The following is a 22,575-nucleotide window of genomic DNA, read 5'->3' as shown; positions in this document are numbered from 1 at the left end:
CAGTGCATTGGGCTTAAGTATTGATAGCGTTACACAGGTGGCTTGTATCTCGGTAGCTTACCGATTGCAAAATATTCGCTTCGAACGGGCTGGCTCATGCAACCCCCAGAAATTGGTTGCATAAGCTCCGCATTTAATTCCTAATTAAACCCGTAGAATGGAACTCGAAGGAACCTGATAAAGAGTTTTCCGAGGGCATTAAAAGTCTAATAATAGCTGGGGTGCGATTTTTTCGAGGTCTTCAACCTAGCGATTTCGAACGGTTGGATAGGATTTGTCAGTTAGAATTAAATTTAAAGATATTACATGGTGTCGTATTCGCGACCAAGGGCCTGCATTGTCCTGGCGGCTACGCAGCAGATCTTGTGGGAACTCATGCGTGTACATACCTCAAGCATCAGTCCGGAATTTGTCGTCTTAGCCCATGGATCACCGTCTCTTCTGTTACTGACAGCACGGTAGACGGCTTCTGTGAGGAAGAGATGCATGTATTCCCCGACAGTCTTGGTTGCAGCACCCGACACCTTTGTACCCTCATCCTCTAGAAAGTTCTTGACTAGTTTCGCTATCAACTCTGGGGGTATTTTGACTTTGCGTTCTTCTTCTTGACTTTTTTTTGGTTCATCGTTCCTGCGAGATGGAGCTTCCTCATTGGCTTTTGAAGGGCGTTTTGGTGGCATTTCCAACGTACTAGATGATGGGAAACCGAGTGGCAAGAAACCCTATTCGTTCCTGTAGTTTGTGTTTGGGGATTGCTATTTTCGTTTCGTAATGTCCGTACATGTACATACATGTATTTGTGGAGTGAAGCTGAGTGAACATGGAAAGCTGGTGTCGTGTTAGTTGTAGTTCCAGTTCGAGTTCTTGTTCCCAGCTCGTGTGGATTTGGATGGGACCATTCAGTTCCTGTTGTCGCGTGGCTGAAGAGCACATGTGGCTTGTTAATCCAACATCTAACGCCACACAACAACACAACAACACAGCAACACAGCAACACAGCAACACAGCAACACAGCAACACAGCAACGCAGCAACGCAGCAACGCAGCAACACAGCAAAACACAGTAACACATTGAGTTGGGTTGAGACCTTTTGTGACATACATGGTGGCACTGGCACACCTACGACTTCTCCGGAACATCAAAAGAATACCGACAAGCGCCCAATACAAATCAAGGTATGCAAGTACCCAACTACTCGAAAACTTCCCCACCTTTAGGTTTACGTCAACGGGGACGAATCTCTCTCATCCAAGAGCTCCAATTATTGGATAAAAGCCAATACTATTTTTCTAACGTCTTAGGACTCCTCTGTTGTCCACGCGCCCTACCTATACAGACGCCCTCTCATGCACCAGGGCCAAGAGATTCGTCAGATATTCACCTTCTCCCGGGATGCTTTTGTGTATGTAAGGCCAGTCCCCAAATCCCTCAATGGACAATTGCGTACCTTTCCTACGAACTCCATCAACTTATCGATGCGCCATAATAAGCTTAACAAAAGACACAAAAACAAGCATCTGATCAGTCGCTTGGTAGAGTCGGGAGGACCCAAAAGGGCAGCTTAATCTGCGGCGACCAACCGCCCAAGTGTCAGAAGATTGGATGCTGACGCCCTTTTGGCTTCGTCACTACAACTCGTCATCCATCTGCAACCTGGGCCTTGGCTGTAAGCGCCAAGGGCTTCTGGAATGGAACGTCCGTGGACACCTACCGGAAGACTGACTGGTGGCGGCGAATTTTAATATCCGACTCGGATGTAAAGTTTTTTGTGATTCTAAAAATATCGCAGTCCCTGGTCACCCTGTTGTGGCTTCAAAGCTCAAATGAGATAACGCCACAGTCTCCTTTCTGATTGGTGGCCGGAGCCTGTTGGATCCGATCGAAAGGGGCAAGTGGGGGGCATAGAATTGCCGTCGGGGTTTGCTCTGCCCCGAATGCCCATGATCCCACCATCCCCTGCAAGGAAAAGAGCTTACGCGTCCCTTCCCAATCCTGATGCAATACCATGGCTAGCCATGTCTCCGACATATTGTGTGTCTATCGTTTCAGGACCAGTGAATACCCATGCACTCATGCCAGAGCACCCAAAATCTGGTGCTTCGATTCGACATGAACTGGACACAAAGCACAAGAGCACGGCGTAGTGCAACAGGAAGAAATCCAAATCATACCATTTGAACAACGGGGATTTGTTTGGGGGGGCACCTCAGATTATATACCATCGGTGCTAGCTCTTGACTTTGAACGCAAACGGAGGGGTTCCCGATACATCCCATCACATACACACTTTAGGTTCACGACTCGGGTTTGTGGCAGTGCTCATACCGGAAACCGATCTTCAAATTGAACCCAAATCAAACTCCCCGTCATAATATTAGGGAAATACGGACAATTGGATACTTTCTAATTTTTTGTATCCTTCTTGTACTGTACACAAGTGGTGATTTACGGAAAGAACAGCTGTCACCAGGCGCTTCATTTATCATTCGATTCACATCGCTACTACAGCCAATTCACCATTACCGCCGGGGAGGTCTTTTCGGTATTTGTGATATCGAGGCTTTACGCAATAATTCCTCAAATACCTGAAAATACCTGACTTCATCTGTCGATAACCGCGGAGGGAGCCCACACAGATTGCAGACGATTGATGGCCGGACGGAATCCCAGATATCCTCAATAATAACGTTACCTTGCTCAGGAAGAGGCTTGTTCCCTTTTGCCTTGCAATTTTGAACTTGGCTGCAGACCCAGCCCGATTCCTATTGTGTTCTCCCAAGCCATCCTAAGACTTTCCACTTTTCTGGTCCAATTTGCTGCGGCTGCCTGGCAACCCTGCAACTTGTGTGCGAGAGCTTACGACGACTTTCGGGTCCTCCCATATTTCCTTATTCCTGCCCCCCTTCTTTGGGTGTCCTCTTTTGCTACCCCATATACTGTCATTTCGGCACTTTCTCTTCTTTCTCTGTATCTCTTACAATCTACAAAACAAAAAGTCACCTACAGACTCGACCTTTCTCTGACGACAAATCTAACGCCAAATATCTGCATCGGTCTCACCATAGATAATTTGAACCAGTATCCGACCATTTTCAGTAAACCACAGCTTTCCATCTCGACTACACTGTGGCAACAACGCAACCATCTATCCTTTCCCACGACAAAGAGTCCCCTCAAGGATCTCATCTCATACTCGTTTGATAGCAGTCCTAATCGAAAATCATATTCGACCCTGAGGTCACTCAAAATATACTCCTTAAGATGACGGGAGAAAACTACGACATCGATTCCTTCTTGGATCTCAGTGGTGGTCTATCTGACTCTAATAACAACCGCCCTTCATCGACTGGCAGTTCGACGGTCTTCCCAGAAGCCCCCCACCTTGCTTTAAATCAATCCTTCTCTGGCCCTTCGCATCAATATGAATTACATACCCAACAGACGGGTTTACTGCCTTACTCAATAAACTTCTCGGAATCCTCATCCCCTAATAGATCTCCCAACCAGGCCCCTGTGTCTGTATCACCAAATGATCTTGGTGGTATGGGTTTCGGTGGGATGGATCTCGAGAGCACCGACATGTTCTCTATGCCTTCGTTCTTCCCGGAGTCTTCCTTTGATAACGACTTTGTAGACCCCAGCGACGTTAATTTCGGAGGTCAGGAGGTCGATATCGATGCCCTTGCTGGCATCAAGACCGAGCGATCCACATCCACATCTTCCATCGCATCTTCGAGTCATGGGAAGAAGAAGGGATCGACAGCACCGGACGCAGCAACAGAAGAGCGCATTCGTCAGATACTCGAGGATGTAAAGAGAAAAGCCCTCTCATCCCAAGCCAGCATCGAGGAAGACTCGATGATGCCCCAGATTGCTCGCTTAAAGAAGGACGAGGATGATATGGACGAGGATGAGAGGCTTCTTGCCAGCGAAGAAGGAAAGAAGTTGAGTAGCAAAGAACGCCGACAACTTCGAAACAAAGTTTCCGCCCGTGCTTTCCGAAGCCGAAGAAAGGGTAAGCATAGTATTCTTCTCAAGGCAAATACCTTAAATATATATCATTAACACATTGAATAGAATACATCAGCCAGCTCGAAACCGAGGTATCCAACAAATCCACCGAGAATGTCGACCTCAAGAAGAAGCTTAACGCCGTGGAAGCGGAGAACAAGTCCCTCAAGGAACTTACCCGAATGCTTCTGGCATCCCCCCAATTCGCATCTTTCTTGGATCAAATGAATCCACTCTCAGCTGCCAACATGACTGCCTTCGCAGCCGGAAGCGGCCCTCAACAGAACTCCCTGCAAGAGAACATCACCGTCCACCGTGCTTCTGTTCCACATATCCAAATCCAACAAGCACCCCCTCCTGTTATGCACGATTTCCAAGTTCCAACGTACATCCCACCTCATCAGCAATTCTTGAACACTTACAACCCCCGCAAGGATGTCAACCCCAATAGACAGTCCGGTGTTGAAGAGTGGCCTCTTGCTTATGCTGCTCCTGGGTCCTGGGGTGGTCAACCCACTGTTTACACTGCGGAAGTCCCAGAAATCATCGCTGATGCAAATGAGCTTGTTGGCAAAGATATTATGGACGATTTGTATGCCCCCGCCGATGGCTTCCGCCCTGGATCTTACAAGCCAACCCTCAAGGCCGAAAAGGAAGAGACTCAGCCAGACTTCTCAAACTCCTACGATAGCAACGGTCAATACATCTTCGATGTGTTTGAAGATGAGCTCGAGGCTGTCCCGGACTATTTGTACAGCCACTTTGATATCCATACCCCGCTCTCCGAGAAAGAAGAACCCAAGGCCGAACCCAAGGCCGAGGAAATTCTACCAGCTCTTGGCCTTGAAACCCTATTCACTATTCTTGAAAGCCAGTTCTTCCCAGAATTGCCCCAGAATACTGAGGCTGAGGATTCTACTGTTGAACAACCCGCCACTGAAACTTGCCGTGATCCCGAGCTCACCAAAACTCTTCGCTCGATCGAGACAACATATCATAAAGTTGGGGCACTCTGCGGTCTATAATTCAGTCTTCTAAGCGTTTTCTTTTTTCTTTCTTTTTTCCTTCTTTTCTACTACTTTGCAGCTTCTTTTCTTTCATACTACCACAAATTTTCTATTTCATTTGTACTATCATTTTGATATCACTTTCTGGGTATATATATCTTGACGATGTATGGAGTTATGAGGCGTTCATGCTTTGAAAATTACTATGTATCTTTTTTTTTTCTCCACACTTCGATACTTCTTCTCTAACCTCACATTTTTCTATCCCCTTTTCTTATCATTTTATAATAAGAGCCTTGCGAAAGCAGCAAACTGATCGGTCTGCATCACTCTTCTCTAAAAATCTGATTCCCTTTTTGATCTATGGGTGGAAAAAACTATCTGAGTAGCATCTCCTTTCCATTATCTGCGTTTTTCTTTTTCTTTACTTTTTTCTTTACTTTTCCTTATAACTACAGACAGTATCTCGCGAGTAGCTAGCTGAAAACCTCACATACCATTGAATATAAGGTAATTTGTTTTTTTTTTATAAATGAGTAACCACATATGTAAATCTCGTGGATTCTGTAGCCAATTATTTCCTCCAAATTTCAAGAAAACAAAGGGGTCGTATGCTTCATTTCGTGTCTTTTGGTTCCGTATGCATGTGCTCCTGGCAGACGACAAGAATGGCTTTCCGTGAGCATCCGACGGAATTCATCAAGCCATGGCCGAAGTTCCAGCGCCTGGCAAAACTATACCTACCGGAGTTGTTTAATGCCGCCAAATACCCTAAGGGCGGGGGCAAGCTAGGTTGATTGATACCATAGCCTTCATGAGCCCATATGCATGCTTACATGCTTCTGCTTCATATCATACGTGCGGTATCCCCGTACGGAAGATATTTGGACCAGCCGTCCAAACCCGGATGTTATGTTAAACAAAATCCTCGAAGTTGTTTAGTTTAGGGCTGTCGATACTATAACTTGTGCAAATGTCCAGGGTGCTATTTTTCAGCCCTGCGGAGATCTAGAAAGACATTCCCATTTGGCATCCTCATAGGGCTATTCCAAGTTCAACCTTGGGATTATAGGCCTTGTTTTTTAAGCCCAGGCAAAGTCTGGCTATCTAGAATTAGTATCAGAAATCCGCAAGCCCCGAATTCGTGAATCCCAAAAAACAAATCCCGAGTTTAGACAAAAATAGTCTCCTTCTTATTCCGTCTAGTTAGTCCTAGCAAATGCGACGTTACCCACCTATAATGTCGCATCCACAAACCGCAATGTCCAGAATTCGAGTTTGGCTTACCTTCCTATTGTTAAAACCCATTCTCACTGTATCACACGAAACTTTTCCCTGAAGCTAAAGGCCCTATCCCAAGAATTTTATAATTCAGATGTCAAAGTTTCAAGAGAATGACCACAATTTTGTGTGAAGGGAAGGAAAACAGGAATCCCATCTAGGACCCGGAACTGGCATGTCATATCAAAACATATTATTACTGTATTAGTCGTAGCAGAAGTAGAGAATTTCTTTTCTCATGTAGTATCATGACGCCTTTGGAATAGACGACTAAACAAAAAAAATCCCTTTGCTCTTATGACGCAATCGCTTGCTTCTTTTCCTTCCCTCTTCAAGACCCAGAAGTCTCGGCCCTCGAGGGAAGAAAAAGGAAAAATCTTTATCCCGAAAATGTGGAGAAGTAAATAAAGGAAAGAGGGAACAAAATCAAGAACAAAATCAAGCAAAACTCCCACGCTTCACCCCACGCGATATTCGGTCAATAGCCGTTCAGAATAACATATCCTCTTTTTTTTGTTCGCACCTACGCCGCCCTATATTCCCAGATAACAAAACGATGACTTTAACAAACACTAATACTAATACTAATAGCATTTATCGAGAATGCCATATGGCCGGGTGGGGAGGGTATTAGCCCGCTCAGCCATGACTTGGTTAACAGCAGAGCCGCATAGGAAGACGTAGTCTGCCGCGTCTGTGCGATATCCAAATGGGGATTTGGCAATGTAGAGAACTCTTTTGAGCACACTTTCTTGCTTTACCAAATCAAAGAGAACCCCACAGCCGCGGGACATGAGAAAGTCAATCCATTTAGCTAATCGGATGAAGTGCGTTAGATATATTTGAGAAATGAGAAAATATACGAAGCAGGATGTTCAGCTTACTATCGGATGGTCCGCCGCCGGGAGTCGAGAAGCACCTTATCCCAACCTTTTCAGCCCAGGCCTGAGCGACATGTTCTTCGCTCTCCGGAATCGAATCCCGAAGCAGTCTCCAAAGAAAAAGAATCAACTCTCGGATATATTGAAGCTCGCTTGCAGTATTGAAGCACCAGGATTCAACGAGGGATTTCTGGTCCGCTCGTGATCTAGGATTATCAGCGAACATTGCACAGAAGATCCAAAACCGTGTCTATAGAATTGTCAATTTAAGCTAATCACCATTATTATTATCTTCATTGGTTTTAGACAAGGATTACTTACAGCCGCCTGACAAAACTTGTCAACCTCAGTGCAAGTGAGATCTTCGTTTCTGGCCTTACTCTTCTGCTCCCTTCGAATCTCCAGAAACCTATCCTGCAGGTACTGGATAGCAGCTTGATTGGCCTGGAGTTGCTCGATTTCCTTCCAAGTGAGATCTGAAGGTCCTATTCGGGTCTTATTCGAATGGAGCACATTTGTGGTCATATATCTGGCAAGACGAAAAGCGTCTTGGTGGCCTTTCGGGCGAGTGATGGCGTATTCACGGGCATAAACCCGCCTTTTAATGCTTTCTTGTTGGTACAGAAAGAGGTCGCGAAATCGGTGGTTGACACTCGATAATGAGGCGACAGTTTCCCAGGAGTCCAGTTCTGGGTATATTAGAAGAATGACATCGTCTGAGAGGACACCCATGCCCTGTGGGTTGAAGGTTAATGCAGGCATGATAGGTGCAGCTTTCTTTTTCCTTAGATATATATATATATATATATATATATATAAGAGCAGAATTGGCCAGGGGGTCGAAATAACAATGTATCGGCCAGAGCTGGGTAAGATGTCTTCAGCTTAAACCACCAAAGGGCGGTATGTATATGTGTATATGTTATACGGTATAGCTTGGAATTCGCACAAGCTTTTAGGACCCTTTGCGATGTTAGTTCGCAGTAGATGCAACTCCATGCAATTGAGGATGGACCAGGGCTGGAACAATTTATACAACAGCCTGCTTTGTATTGGGGGAAGAAGAAAGAGGGAGAGGGTATCGATGTATCAAAGATATGTAGGTGAGGAGGTTCATGGAATCACAATGCAAAGCAAAGGGTTGAAAGCGAAGGACTATACGGAAAGCGCCCGTTATAGAAGATGCATCATATCATAGACGCGCAAAGTCTGAAAAAGAAAAAGAGAAAGACATGATAGTTCCGTTTAACATTGCATCGGCGTAGGGTGGTTTTCGGCTGCGAGTAGTGTTTTTTGGGGGGCCCCGGGGTGAGACTTTCAATTGAGCTGGGGCGATAGGAGAAGTTCAAGAGGGGAAAGAGCGAGAGGGAACAGATGCAAGTTTTATATTGAAGCTGTACAAAGTAAAGCCAAGGATACCGTGAACCATAATATTATTCGTATTCATGTGAGGTAAGGGATACAATTAATGCAGATGGATGCCTTTCAAGCTGCAAGTTTCGGAGCTTTCGCAGCTAGCAGGTCAGCAATCCTTCTGCGGAAAAAGCAAGACCAACAGGCTGGTTGGTTGGTCTTATTGGCCTGGCCTCGTCTTGTACTTGTTCCCCTGGTCGTTCCATGCAATGCAGCACCGATGAGGGTGGAGCCAGCGTAGCGGGGGTTAGCTTCCCTGTTAACCAATTCGTGATGTTCTGAACGGAATACGTATAATAGACATACTGCTATTCAGTTGACATCGAAGGTCCCGTCGACCCGAGCTATAGAATATCCATTAATTGATATCTTGGAGTACATGTATGCGCACACTCGATCGTATGCATAAGGTATATGTTTGAGAGGTTGTAAGGATCTAAGTACAATAACAGAACTTACATAGACTCGAGATGTATCAATTGATTGAGCGGTCAAGCGAACCACGCAAATATTAATTTCCCTGCACACTATAACTCTGTATAGTATCACTTTCACACTCATTCACAGACATTCACAGATTTCCCCGAACCCCGTCCCTTTTATTTTATTTTGTTTTTTTGAAACGCCACAATCTGAAAAAGTTTGAATTGTCGGCCAGGTTGAGTGCATGCTCTCTGTATCCATTTTTTTCTCTCTCTTGGCCACCAAGATTTCAAGTGTGCTTCCACTTTCTTAACGTGGAATTCCTATGCTGTACGGACTAGATGTGTAGCATGTACATGTAGACGACAACCCTCGTCGGTTCGAGAATATCAAGTACGTACTGTGTAGCTTAGTACGCATAGCTTCGGCATAGCTTGGATACATACGTGCTGGCTAGTTGCGCGATCGGAGATGCCCTTTATGTTATATCAAGCCAAGTTGGAGCTCCAGGTTTTCAAAACGTAATAAATTGAGCTCTTTGATGCGGCGTACAGTCGAAAACAGTGTGAAGTATACCAGCATTCATACCTCGATCGGTCCTGAGTACAATATATTGGGAGTTCTGCGGAGTTTCATTGCATTGGCATCCTGGCTAGCGTGGCCTTCAACAGATTATCTTGATAATCAAAGACCCTGCTAAACCCGCTGGGGATACCAAAGAGAACCATTGTGGAAGCATCCCCATGTTAGTGCCGTGTCTGAGGAGCAGCAGCTGACGAGTGAGTGGGGAAATTTTATGCAGAGCCTTTTCTCGGTGTTTTAATTCCCTCAATTGCAATGGCGATGCAGGTACCGTATGGGGCATTACCTTTGTTGAAAAAAAAAATTTTTTTTGTGATTTCGGTAGCTACAGCGCTAGTTCACGAGTACGCTTGTGATTTTGATATTGCTCTGGCCGCGGGACATTACAGACCAGAGGTTTATTCGGCCGGCTCAAGATTCAGATTCAATTCGAGATGAGAAAAAGAAGCTGCGTAACAGTCGCAGAATATAAATCAAAAAAATTTTCATTTCATCAAAATTGGTTAACCATTGATAACTTCGAGCTAGATTTGCGAAAAATGACAATTGCTTGTTACTCAAATGTGATGGATATCCATGATACAAATCCGACTACGAACATGTACCCCATTCATTAACATCCCGCTATTCCTCAAAATTACGTAGCGGACAGCCGCCTTCGGTTAATACCCGCAAACCCTTCCCTTTTTTTTTTTTTTTTTAGAGCTGGAAAGGTGGGGATTTGTCGTAAATCGCTGCTCGGACTCCGAGGATTAATTTAGAGGCCCTACCGTGCATTGACCCCTAGCGGTCTTGCATGATAGTTGCATCGATGATGCCTTGGATATTGTCGCAACCTAGCCGGATGACGGCAAGAAACTCCTCGTCATATTTCTCCCCGTTTCGCCAGATATAGCATCGAGCTTAATGGCTTTTAACATCAGTTCCACTTTGTTGTCGGGGAATTCTAGTATCTGCAGTTTCCAGAGACCCTTTTTAACCGTCCAGGTGTCTGCGGTTCCCGCAGCTTCAAGACTCATTCTTCGTCTTTTCAGAGGTCTTGCAAGTGGACCTTGCATAGGGTTCTCAAATTCAAGATGCGTATTCTCAGGTAACGGGCAGCCCCACGCTCTCCCATCAAGCAAAACGTCGGTATCTTCATCCACTATAACACGCATAGCAAGATCAGCTGCCGGTGTGTACGGCTGGCCTAGAAGAGCCGGTATAGCTCGCCTCGTAGCTGCCGTTGAAGCGGACGAGATCTTGCCAAATATCAATTTAGCAATCGCTGCAACCCTCTTCTTGGTATCCTCCCTAAACGTGGCAGACATAGTCATTGAGCTCACAATGACATGCTCATTACCAATTTCGAGAACTAGTTCTCGACCAGTGTCATCGTTGAACGGACGTGCGTATGTCACAAACCCCAGCATTTTATCAGAGCTGTCCAATGCAAAGTTTAGCCCTGATGGTTTAATATCCTCAATTCTTATGGTAATTTCTTCCCTCTCGCGAGTAGAATTGTAAGAAATGGTATGGGCAATCAGCTTCTGCTCTAGCCCACGGAGGTGATAGTATCTGCAATCTCGCAGTAACGCGGCCCTGTGTGTATCATTTCTGATCTCCACGGGATACCCTCTAAGTAGATGTAGGAGTTCCGAAAAGACATCTCCAGATCTATTGGGGACTTCGGGCGGTGTTATCGAAGGTGGACGGAGCAGTCCTTCTCGCTTCAAACCAGGAAATACTTCATCTGGGGATGAGAAGAAGACGGCGAACCCTAGAGTGAAATAATTTGGTGAGTCTCCGGGGGCAGAGAAAAGGTCCCTTGGGATCTGGAAAGATCTAGATCCAATTGCCATAAATATCTCGGACTCGAACAAGCGAGATATAAGCTTGGGAACTAATCTGGAGTTAGCGGTCAGTCGGAAATCTAGACAGTAGGGATGCGTACGTTGGAATAGCTGAGCATCAGCGAACAGGTACGCGAAATGCTCCGGACTACGTATCGGAACATAATATCCTTGGAGGTGCCTGACAATATCTCGAAATATTTCGGGGTCTCTGTCAATATGTAGGGCTCTTATGGGTTCATTCTGACCGCGCGCTTCTTGCAGCTGTTTGCCGAAATAGGAAGAAAAGTATGATGGAGCTAGTGCACCTCCATTAGCATAGAGTGCGAAATGTCGTTTTATCGGGGACGACGGGACTTGCCATCTGATGATATAGAAGCTCCACTATGAACCAGATTTTCTATTTTAATAACATAATTTTAGGCGCGGTTCGCATGAGCGACTCAGAAGTATAAATCCACTCACCTCAGCGAAAACATCTGGCATCCGACTTGAATGTTGAAGACCTTGTCATGGGGCAGTATGTGAGGGATCCGATTCACTACGAAGACCACCCCGCGTTAATGTCACTAATTTATCTAACCGTGGGATTCTAGCCGATTGATCCATACTGCCATGGAGAGATAAGTCGCCAGCAGGCCTTGACCCAGATCCCGACCCACTTCTTGGGATATTATTACTTTGTTGCGAGCTACTCTGTTTTAACTCCAACTTGGATATATCTGCTTTGCTCTCGTCCTCGAAAGGAATCGTATTGAACTGAAACTCGTTTACGACGCCTTCCGGCTCGTTTGAAGCTGCATTCATTAGGTTGTCGTTCAGCGACTCGAAGCCAAATTGACCCGGTGTTAATGCAGAATAGCTTGGTGTAAGGCCAAAGCCAGATGTGTGAGGCGAACTTTGATCTGAAGAACCGCCGTTGAATGACATTTTTTTTTACGTGATAAAGGTGATGAAGGTGATGAAGGTGTGACTGGAGATAATTGAGTACGGTATAATAGGTTTCTGATATTTATGGCATCTGCGATACGACCAGCGAAAGTTTAGTCCCTTCTGATCTGATGTACGGACGGGATGAAATTATATAAGAGTCTCAAGACCGCTGAATTTGATCTTTGTCGCGACTTGGTCAGCTTGGGAAGCAGGCGCCAGGACCCACCATTGATATGAGTAAGCAATGACAGAACCGGACCTGAAGCAATGGCAGCAGCAGCATTGGCTGGGAAGGGAACTGAGATGTGTAGAAACTTACCTAACTTACTTGATTTATGTACAGTGACAGGAAAATCCAAGTTGGTTAGCTAACTGAATTGAACACGAGCTCGAGGAGGAGTTTGGTTTCGGGGAAAGATGATTACTATTCCATCCAGCGGGCGATTCTGGTTATGGGTGTGGACTCTGCCAAGGCTTGGTTTGATACAGGTCAGTGAGCAGCTTCGTTCGATATGTGTGCTTAACATCCCACCTCCAACATCAACCCTCCCCCGCTACCCCTGTAATAGAATACTTCGCAATGGCCTCCAGTCGCCCTCGGATAGAAGAAGTCGCTGATGAAGATGACATCGATATCGACAACATGGATTTTGATCCAGAGGACTACGATCCTCGAGCTCCCATAATCCGTCCCGCGGACATACCATCTACAGCTTCCTCGGCGGCTGCTCTACGGCGACCTCCACCCCAACAGCCTCCGCCATCGAGCCAACCCGAACTGGGAATAACGTCTGGGTTCAACCAAACAAAATATATCAACAAGTCCGATATGGAGGGAAAATTCCGGAAATACCAATGCGTCTATCCAATCTACTTCGATGCGGCCAAGTCTAAGGCAGAAGGTCGTCGCGTGGGCAAGAAGAATGCCGTTCCCAATCCCTTGGCGCGGGAAATTGTGGCTTCCCTGAATTCGCAAGGATTTCAAACAATATTTGAGCCAACGAAATCACACCCGAAGGACTGGGCGAATCCTGGAAGAGTACGAGTGCTGTTGAAGGAGGACGGTGAACCGGTGCACCCCACAGTTAAGACGAAGAGGCAAATGTTCGACCTGGTAGCTAAATGGCTACAGGACCACCCGACTCTACCAGAAACCCCGTTGCTATTACGATTTCATGGAATGCCTCATCCCGACAAACCTCCTCCAGCTCCAGCAGTGCCTAAAGGCTGGAAGATCAACGAGATATTGCCATTGCACTCCCCAGCGTTATCCGGCGGTGGTGTTAGTGACAATATCTTTAAAGAAATGATGGGTGAAATGGGTGGAGCAATTGGCGATAGAAGCGGGACCCCGCCACCAAAAGAGAAGAAAGATAAGAAGAAAAAGAAGTAGTTTCTGTATATCGCCTCTATCGATTGCATTTAAAAAATTACATCATCTGTTGAATAGGTATATTTCCCGAGAAATCATTCTTCAATCATCGGCTGTACCTCTGTCAATGTCATGATATTATACCGTTCTTTATCCCCAACAATGAAACGGATAGGTTCTCTTGCCGAGCCAGTCTCCCTTTCACCCTCCTCTTCCACATAGGTGCTGTCAAATTCACGTTCTAACGCCCCTTCTGTTTCGATTACCCTCTTGTCAATCCATCTCAACCATAAATTTGACGCTAGAATATCTGTTGATACCCGTATCGTTCTTGGGTAATCCCAGTCTCGACTCCAGAGATATACCGATGGCATATTTGTAGTATTGACACTGTTAGGATCAGCTCCACACACCACCGCCAAAAGGTCCCCTCGACTCGGATGCCACTGGATCGCCTTGACCTGTGACAGCTGTACAAGGATAGCTAATGGCGCAAGACTCTCCAAAGACCATACCCAGATTGAATTCGGCATTCTTTCATCTTTGGTCGCCACGAGTGTTCCATCTGCGCAGAATGAGATAACTGAGACCCCAATCTTTGGCACTGGATCTGACGCCAGCGAATCCACCGTTGGAAGGCTCACCGGAGGGGTTATCAATGTATCTATCCGGGTTTAGCCACAAGTTACACAAATCTAGCGTTTGTACACTTACAGTGACGCTCTCCAAGAACTGAAAGCTCCTCGGACCAGACATCTGTTGCCATTAGTTTTATCTCTATCGTATGTCTCATTTCGACAACCTAATCTGTTAGTATTTTTTCTTCTTTTCTTCTTTTTCTTCTCTTTCCCATAGACGGTCAACGTCACAATCGAGATTTGACATACTTTGTTGAACAAAAAATTATTCAAGAAAATTACACTCCCATCGTAACCACCAAGCACGAGGAAATCCCCATCACTACTCCATTCCATAGTCCTCAACCCCAATCCCACACAAGGTTGCTCATGTGTCCGGAACATATGTCCATTAGCAGTATAGAGCAGGACCCTGTAGCCCGCGCTTGCTGACTCTAGTATAGCAATCCAACGACCGTTTGGAGACCATTTCAGAGCCTGGGCATCAATTGTGGGTAGCTCGATTGATTTTATCGGGGTATATGACTCCGGGGAGTATAGATTTAGCATATCGTGGGCTACGGGCCGGGTTAATAGAGCGAAGTGGTTGGTCCCAGGACGGTATCCGAATCCTTTTATCATGATACATCGGTCAGCAGCTGTAAATTCAATTCTAATGGGCATTACTCCCTACCCTTAGCTCCAAATTTTGGATGCTGCAAGTCGACATGAAAGTTGGCTTTCAATGACCATATCGTAACTTTTAACTGCAAACCATTTATGTGAGCAATCGTTCACTTTAATTGTTGGCGGCCTGGTACTTTTTTCATGCACAGACCCCGAATTCTGATAAGACCAAAACTTCATCCGCGTCAGCAGCGAAGTCGACATATTTGATTCCTCCAAAACCTGGGTTCAAAGTCGCTTTCCAATCTTCGTCATGCGCATCAAAAACTTCAATGACCTGGTCGTCGGCGACTAGGATTCTTGAAGGTGAAGGTGAAGTTGAAGGTAGCACATTGGATTTGTTTTCATCCCCTTCAACTACTGGGAGTGAAAGGGGCGGCGATGACCATTTCAAAAAGTTGATTGTCGAAACCTCATTTGAAAGCTGCGTCGTCCGTTTTACCTCCCCTGTAGATGCATCTTGTAGGACGAGACAAGACCCTTGAATTGATGCAATGAGAGTGCCGTCTGGTGAGGGATACGACCCTTGGGTAAACGAAGCTGGTTGAATCCACCAATAATAGTTAGTTTGATGTTGTGTTTATAATTTATAGAAACCCCTTTTTTTCCACCGACATACACTTGAACGCTGGTGATACTTCTTCCTCCATGGCGGCCTTGTACAATGCAATGCATATCTCCTTCCCTGAGCTATGTCATTGTTTAATGGTGGAAGACGCGTGTGAAACAAAGAACATGCATGGGTCTAGCTTCAAAGCTACATGGGTGTCTCTTGGACCGAATATACAACAGACAACTCGGTTGGCATTTTGACATATACAATATTCAAGGATTTGTGCATATGGGCACTTAGATTTGTTGTATTGGTAATATATGTACAAGTAGTGCGTCTACATTAATTTCAATCTATGGTACAGTTTGAGACAGTGATCCAAGATCAACTCGCACCATCACTATCGCCATGGGCGTTTTTAGTAGTACGCTTTGCGAATTTGTAGATCACCCTAGGGTGTGACATCTATCCTAATTACTACTTTGTGGTGGACCTCGCCTCTGTAATTTCTTGGCCAACTTATCTTGTTGTCGTTTACTTGTGGGTTGAGGCGGTGTGGGGCCCTCTTTCTTTTTCCCTTTCCTATTCTTATCCTGCGATTGACCCTTCGATAAGTTCTCATTTGGTTCCGATAGCTCGTCGTCTAGCTTTTCTTCTTGTTTGAAGAGTTCTTCTAGTGCTGGGATGAAACTTTCTAGTTTCCAGAAATCCTTTACTTTCACACGCATCATGTCGAACGCAAACCCGATGTGCATTGCATTTTCGTCGTCCGGCTTAGAAACAATAGGTCCGTCGTGTCGTTTTTCTGAGACTTTAATGTCTTTAGCTCGGGGGATGTAAGTCGATCCTCTCTCCTCAGAGGTTTCCATGAATGGATCACAAAGCGGGTCATCACCGTTAGAAGACTGTCGGCGAATGTTGGGTAATTTTGGATAGCGCTGACTGAAATGAGTGAGCAAGAGATTCTTTGCACCCATATCCTTCCCCGCTTGTATGGCTTCAGAAGTCGTGCAATGCCTCTTCGCAAGGGCCTCGTCCCGTAGCTCGTCGTCAAAGGTTGCCTCATGAAGAAGAACCGTGCAGTCTTTTCCAATCTCTACGAATCCGTTCGTGGGTCTCGTATCTCCAGAGTATGCCAATTTGAACCCGGTTGGTTGCTTGAATGTAAATGCCACAGTGAAGGATCCCCGACAGTGAACAGCACGGGATGTTTCAATTTTCTCGAGCGGGAGTGCGGATAAAATTTCTTCGATACGCTGAGAGTCTTCCCGTTTCTTATTGTCAGGATGTTGCTGTGAGGCGATGAGGAGGGAATCACACGATATGAAATTGATGTGTCGCAACCCATAGTTTTCAATCTGGGTGTATTCCTCCAGGAAGTTGAGGAACTTAGAGGGCGCAATTAGATAGAGTTTGGATATGTCCTCACTGGTGTCTACCATTCTAAGAAACCAAGCTTTCAAAACAGCTATGGTTCCAAGGTGGTGGTCCGCATGCAAATGGCTGATATAGAGGATCTTCATGTTCTTCAAGAACTCAGCAGTTTTTTCTTGTCCGTATGACCTGCGGAGCTGGTTGAGGGTGCTCTCACCGCAGTCGAGAAGGATGTTACCAAATCCTGGAACGGTGACCGCCGTAGCCGATACGTTTCGGTATTTACTCGGCATGGAACTTCCAGTCCCGAGGGTAACTAGTTCGACTTCATCCGCTGCAGAAGGTGTGGGGTCCCTCTGGGTTGCCTCTTTTGCAATTTTCTCGTGAGCAGCTTTGGCAGCCCTCCAATATCTTCCATCGCCGAATTTAGTCTTTGCCTCCCTTTGGACTAAACTGTAGTCGAACCTAGGACGTAGCTTGGCGAGCTGGACGCCCTGAGTCGGATGTACATCAATTAGCAGGGAGTCTCTGGCCCTAAGTATTCGGTCCTTATCTGTCGGTTCCGGTTCAGGAACACCGGATGGGTGAGAATAACCAGGGCAAGGCAGTGGGAAATTTTCATTGTCTAGAAGGTTCAATCTTGTTGCCTGTGCCGCTGAGTCTTTCAAGGACATATCTTGGAATGGAGAGGTCGGCGAGTTTATCATGTGCTATAGCAGTTAGATTAAGCGGTATTAACGGGGTGGACAGTGCTTCTATAAGTTTACTTACCTGGCCATCGAGGGTGTCGATGTAATCTAAGAGCCTCTTGTTCGTTTCGATATTAGGGCCGACTACCCATACCCATAGGGAAACCGCACAGTTTTCCTTATTATTTTTTCTTTCTTCTTTCCAGGCATTAATTTCTTCGATTGTTGATTCTAGGAAATTCTCATCCGGAATGTCTAAAAAGGCGATGCCGTTGACTGGGCGAGGGGGGTCAAGACACTGAGTGCTATGGATTATGGTTCCATCCTCTAATGTGACTGATCCGCCATCGGTAAGGATTCTGAAGTCGGGTCCTGGCTTTACGCCTAGCTTTTTCGCAATATCCGGTCGGAACCTACCTCGGACCTGGGCTATACTGATCATATAGGATATGGCAGAGGTATTCGGGATGGTTCCAGGTAATGACCTAGTGTATGTAGCCGGCCATGGACGTCGCAAAGGCCGGGAAGCCGAAAACTCCGGTATAGGCCTTCCCGTCTCTGAAGCTTCCAAAATACCGTCCCAGGAGGGTTCTTCATCACCCTTTGTCTGGTCGGAGTTCAATTTCAACCTTTTGGGCGGTGACTCGCTCTCGATGTCTCTATCGTGGTTCTTGTTCGGGAGCGCACTAGATCCAGCCTTTTCGTTGCGCTGCCGTTGTTCGTCCTCCTTGAGTCTTGTCACCAATGAGATGACATAGTCCTCGTCGTCCTTTCCAACTTGTAGTGACCCCGGTTGGCCATTCCACATAGCGTCGACGATATTCTTCAACTGTTCACGGCTGCCTAGATCGATATCCTCAATCTCTCGTAGTCGATTCTCTTCCACCGTCATTTTTGAACTTCCTTGTCTCGGAAATGCTCTGAGTGGCCTTACGGTCACGAAATCATCCTTGAATACAACGCTTCCTTCTAAGAAATCGTATTCGTGAAAATTGATCCCACTGTTTTCCCTGAAAACAAAGTTTCTTGTAGTAGCCATAGTGCTTAGTATATTCTTCCCACCGTGTATCGTAAGGCCCTTCGGTTCGGGGGGTGGAGGGTATGGATTGCTCATAGATCCATCGGGGTTCGCCATGGCGTATTTTGCTTGCTTCCGCTCCAGCTGCTGCTGTCTTTCCAGATCTCGAATAGCTTTGGCATCTCCCATTGTCAACAGCAACCCAGTAAGCCCGCCTGTGCTTGACCATTCCGTCTTTCCAGAAAGAAATATATCGCTAATCCGGTTCATTTTGACCAAGTTCTGACCCAGCATCCGTTGGGTGCCTTCGGCAACTTGACCAAAGACATATCGCTTCTCGTCGAAGTGAAGCATCAGCAACGTGCTATTGTTGTCCCTCGAAGGGACTGTGACGAGCTCGACATACGATTTCATCCCGAATGCTTTAGATGTCGAAAACAGGCGACCGTGTAGGATTGGTTGTGATGATGGATTGAAGTCTCTGTTTGGTGCAAGTGTGGAGGTGGTAGGTCTAATACTACCGTTGAACGAAAGTCTTTGTCGGAGCAAAGTAGTGTACACGGCTCGTGTGCGGTGGGCGCATGGAGCCAATTTGACTGGGAGGAACAGCTGTTGTGTTCCTCGCAGAATATTATCGATGACCTGCAGCTGCAGAAAAAAAGATCGACTGGAATGGTTGTAAATTTAGAATCGAAGCTGGATATAAGTAGTATGTACACGTAAGTATGTTACAGATCGTATCGCACGAAGGCTCCACTATGGCATCCTCCCCTGGATTAAAATTTGAAAATTATATTAGAGGTATGGGGAAAGTACTGTACATCGAAGGGATCTCGAATTTCGATTCGCGAATTCGAGCGGTGGAGAAATTTAAAATTTTATAGACATTTCCACGAGCCGCGCATATGCATATTACAAACAACGCATTAATTATCCCAACCTTAGTTAGGATTAAATTTAAACTTGAATTCTTCCCACACCCCCTCTCTAGGTATTATGCACTGGTTTGTAGTAGCTATATAAGTACTTATATAGATGCAGATTATTGTAGCTGTATATTGTATAGTTGTAATTAGTATATTTATCTACGCGAAGGGTATCAAAGAGATAGCGTAGTTGACTAAATTTAAAAGTTTCAATCTATGTACAAAATTCCGGGACACCATCTTTATATACATGCAAAGGGTCGACTCCTAATGTCGATATGTACCTTTACCGTAGGCATCTCTCTGCGCGGTGATTACTATCTCTTTCAACTTTCTGACAATGAATCTTAGCTCCTTGTTGCCGAGGATATCTATACCTTTCACCTTCATCCCAGCTAAGATATCGCCTGCGGTCTGATAATCCTGCATATTCATGAGACTTTTCAATACCCAAATGTACGTTGTGAGGCTGACACGTTTTCTCATTCTTTCCATTTCGTCGAGGTACCCCAACATCTGAGTTTTCATTCCGACATTAGCGTAGGCCATGACAGTTGCGCTGTAGACAACCTCATCGGGGGCGACATTGTTGCGCTTCATTGTTCTCCACACTTCCTCTATGGCCTCTATATTCTTCTTTCGGGCGTAGTGGTTGATGAAAATGGCAGAAGTAATCGCGGACGTCCTCCATGTCTCGTTAGGCATTAAAGATAGAACGTATTGCGCTCCCTTTAAGTCCCCGAATCGGTGCAACATGGCATGGATGACAGTATTGTAGAACTGTATGTTAGGTTTGATACCCGCTGTCTGCATCTCATCCAGAATGGTCTGGAGAAACCTAAGGTCTGGTGGAGTGGGGCTGTGGTTATACATGCCGCGCAGAATCACACCGTAGGTAATGATATCCGCGGGGACGCGATTTTTATGCATACTGTTCAAAGTTTCAAGAACTCCCTCCAATTGGCCCAGCTTTGAACGAGAATCTAGGACTAGGTTGTAGGTAGCTGTGTCGAGTTCAACTCCGTTGTTTGTACCCCACTGGATCAGGCCAAAAGCATCTTTGTGAAGCCCCGCGCTTATTAAACCTTCAACCGCAACATTGATTGTTACTGTTGTAATCGGGACTTGGCTGTCAACCATGTATTGTAAGCATAGTTTTGCTGATTCAGGCTGCTTGAGGAAAAAGAGCATCTGCATCCTGATCGTCCAGCACACCGTATCGGGAACTATCCCTTCCGACAACATCCTATCCCAGCTTTGTTGAAATAGCTTGATATCTCTAGCTTTTGCGCAGCCATCTAACCAGGAACACCAGACTTTTGCGGTTGGGATAGCGCCTGAGTTTAGCATTTCTCTCCAAAGAAGATCGCCATTTTCCCGACTGCCACACTGCATGAAGGCATTGATGAAGTTGATGTAGTAGTTCCTAGTTTTAGGCTCTGGGATTACTTGTTTTGCTTCCTCATATATATTGGTGACTTCTTGGAGATCTTTATTCGCAGCTGCGATAAAAAGCCTGTCAAATATGGATGCGAAGCGGGCAAGGTTTTGGCCAGAATATGGCCGAAATTCTTGGAGAGTCGCCAAAGTCGATTCAACTATCTTGGGGTCAATTGCGTATTCTGTAAGAATGTTTCCGGCTTCAGGGTTTGACGGCAGCAGGGCAGAGACATCCTCCCCGTTAGGTGCAAGAAAGTGCATTAGGTCCGTGAAATTTGTGGGTGTCATCATTAAGCGCCGGGCGTATATGAATGCCGTCAACGCTGCTACAGCGGGATAGCAATGGGTTGGAACTGGTGGCGACTGTGAGATATTCGGCCAGTCACCCAACGGTGTGTTCTGGGTGGACCTAATGGTCTTCTCTTTTGGCGCCCCGCTTCCAAAGGTCAAGGGACTGTCCTTTTGACATTCCAAGCGATAGTTCCACAAGTCCACCGCATCATCATAGAACCCAGTCCGAATGTATTCAAACATTACTTCAGCCCAAAGTTTGTCATCATTTATTCCGTTCGAAACCAGCATTCGAAGAGCTTCAGCGAGTGAGGGGAGGCCTTCGAGTTTTCGATGGTGTTCTATCAGGGCCCCAATTAATTGTCGAGGGAAATGGTGTTTCAACAGCATCACTCTGATTGCAACCGAACGGGGGACGTCGTATTTGCTCAGAAGCCCCTCGAAACTACGGTAGACATCCCGAACAAGGATTGAATCCCTGGCTAATCTCATCGACAATTGGTCGACATCATCACAGGCAGCATCTCCAGTGTTTTCGTTATAGAACGATTTTCCTCTGCGGTAAGGTGCATTCGAGTCCGGATATCTTAGAGGGACGTTTTTTCTTCGATTCAGCTTAGGTTTCGGCGAACCTAAGTTTCTGTTGAGAGAAAGTGGCTTTGGTTCCTTTAGGATAGCATCATTGATATCGGCTGTATGAACAGACCTGCAGGCCGTTCTCGAGGGGGCGAGGATCCGAGCGGCTGTTGACCGCCGACAGCTGGCACAAACGTATACCAGTCGTTGCATGGAAGCACTGAGCTTCAACGGCGAGGTGGTGACTTTTGCGATGTAGAATGTTGAACAGTGTAGTGGTGTCAATATTAATGCGATACGAGGTCCGTAAATCTATAAGTCTGTTGCATTGCTCTGCATATGCAGCAACAACCCATATAAATTTTTCTTGGGTGGAAGCCGCACGCCAAGAACGGCCCCCACTGCGCAGTACAATGCAATAGCGCTCAACTACGTACTACTCAAGCTAGCTAGGATGGACACGAACCGGCCGAGGTCCAATAACTCGGGCCAAGCTTGGTATACCTATTACAACTAGCTTAGCTTAGCTAGATGGAGCTCTAAGAATCAATGATGATGCTAGCAATGCAATAAGCTCGGCCTGCAAGGTCCCGGGTGGACTGCTGGCCATACAGTACCATGCTATATATATACTGACTTACTCTATACTCAAGTACCTTATATGAGA

General features: G+C 45.9%; 8 protein-coding genes across 8 annotated transcripts; 2 read left to right on the top strand and 6 right to left on the bottom strand.

The window, feature by feature from the left end:
* Positions 1-302: 302 nt before the first annotated feature.
* AOL_s00097g586 (uncharacterized protein) lies at positions 303-680 on the bottom strand (the record flags this gene model as incomplete). Its single annotated transcript, XM_011126419.1, has 1 exon — positions 303-680. One exon carries the CDS (start codon positions 678-680, stop codon positions 303-305), a length of 378 nt encoding a protein of 125 aa, XP_011124721.1.
* Positions 681-3,263: 2,583 nt separating this feature from the next.
* On the top strand, positions 3,264-5,038 carry AOL_s00097g585 (uncharacterized protein; the record flags this gene model as incomplete). The annotated part of the gene is made up of 2 exons (XM_011126418.1): positions 3,264-4,017; positions 4,080-5,038. 2 exons carry the CDS (start codon positions 3,264-3,266, stop codon positions 5,036-5,038), a joined length of 1,713 nt encoding a protein of 570 aa, XP_011124720.1.
* Positions 5,039-6,885: 1,847 nt separating this feature from the next.
* On the bottom strand, positions 6,886-7,944 carry AOL_s00097g584 (uncharacterized protein; the record flags this gene model as incomplete). The annotated part of the gene is made up of 3 exons (XM_011126417.1): positions 6,886-7,115; positions 7,186-7,432; positions 7,504-7,944. The coding sequence occupies 3 exons, from the start codon at positions 7,942-7,944 to the stop codon at positions 6,886-6,888; spliced, it is 918 nt and encodes a 305-aa protein (XP_011124719.1).
* Positions 7,945-10,436: 2,492 nt separating this feature from the next.
* On the bottom strand, positions 10,437-12,362 carry AOL_s00097g583 (uncharacterized protein; the record flags this gene model as incomplete). Its single annotated transcript, XM_011126416.1, has 4 exons — positions 10,437-11,482; positions 11,534-11,816; positions 11,898-11,938; positions 12,044-12,362. The coding sequence occupies 4 exons, from the start codon at positions 12,360-12,362 to the stop codon at positions 10,437-10,439; spliced, it is 1,689 nt and encodes a 562-aa protein (XP_011124718.1).
* Positions 12,363-12,945: 583 nt separating this feature from the next.
* On the top strand, positions 12,946-13,758 carry AOL_s00097g582 (uncharacterized protein; the record flags this gene model as incomplete). The annotated part of the gene is made up of 1 exon (XM_011126415.1): positions 12,946-13,758. The coding sequence occupies one exon, from the start codon at positions 12,946-12,948 to the stop codon at positions 13,756-13,758; it is 813 nt and encodes a 270-aa protein (XP_011124717.1).
* A 74-nt stretch (positions 13,759-13,832) lies between these two features.
* AOL_s00097g581 (uncharacterized protein) lies at positions 13,833-15,691 on the bottom strand (the record flags this gene model as incomplete). The annotated part of the gene is made up of 6 exons (XM_011126414.1): positions 13,833-14,401; positions 14,452-14,539; positions 14,625-14,986; positions 15,049-15,121; positions 15,193-15,581; positions 15,661-15,691. 6 exons carry the CDS (start codon positions 15,689-15,691, stop codon positions 13,833-13,835), a joined length of 1,512 nt encoding a protein of 503 aa, XP_011124716.1.
* A 373-nt stretch (positions 15,692-16,064) lies between these two features.
* Positions 16,065-19,089, bottom strand: AOL_s00097g580 (uncharacterized protein; the record flags this gene model as incomplete). Its single annotated transcript, XM_011126413.1, has 2 exons — positions 16,065-17,678; positions 17,740-19,089. 2 exons carry the CDS (start codon positions 19,087-19,089, stop codon positions 16,065-16,067), a joined length of 2,964 nt encoding a protein of 987 aa, XP_011124715.1.
* Positions 19,090-19,868: 779 nt separating this feature from the next.
* AOL_s00097g579 (uncharacterized protein) lies at positions 19,869-22,121 on the bottom strand (the record flags this gene model as incomplete). Its single annotated transcript, XM_011126412.1, has 1 exon — positions 19,869-22,121. One exon carries the CDS (start codon positions 22,119-22,121, stop codon positions 19,869-19,871), a length of 2,253 nt encoding a protein of 750 aa, XP_011124714.1.
* Positions 22,122-22,575: the final 454 nt, after the last annotated feature.

The sequence above is a fragment of the Orbilia oligospora genome (genome assembly GCF_000225545.1).
Source record: "Orbilia oligospora ATCC 24927 unplaced genomic scaffold scaffold00097, whole genome shotgun sequence".
Taxonomy (NCBI): Eukaryota; Fungi; Ascomycota; class Orbiliomycetes; order Orbiliales; family Orbiliaceae; genus Orbilia; species Orbilia oligospora.
This window is presented reverse-complemented; position numbering and strand designations above follow the sequence as displayed.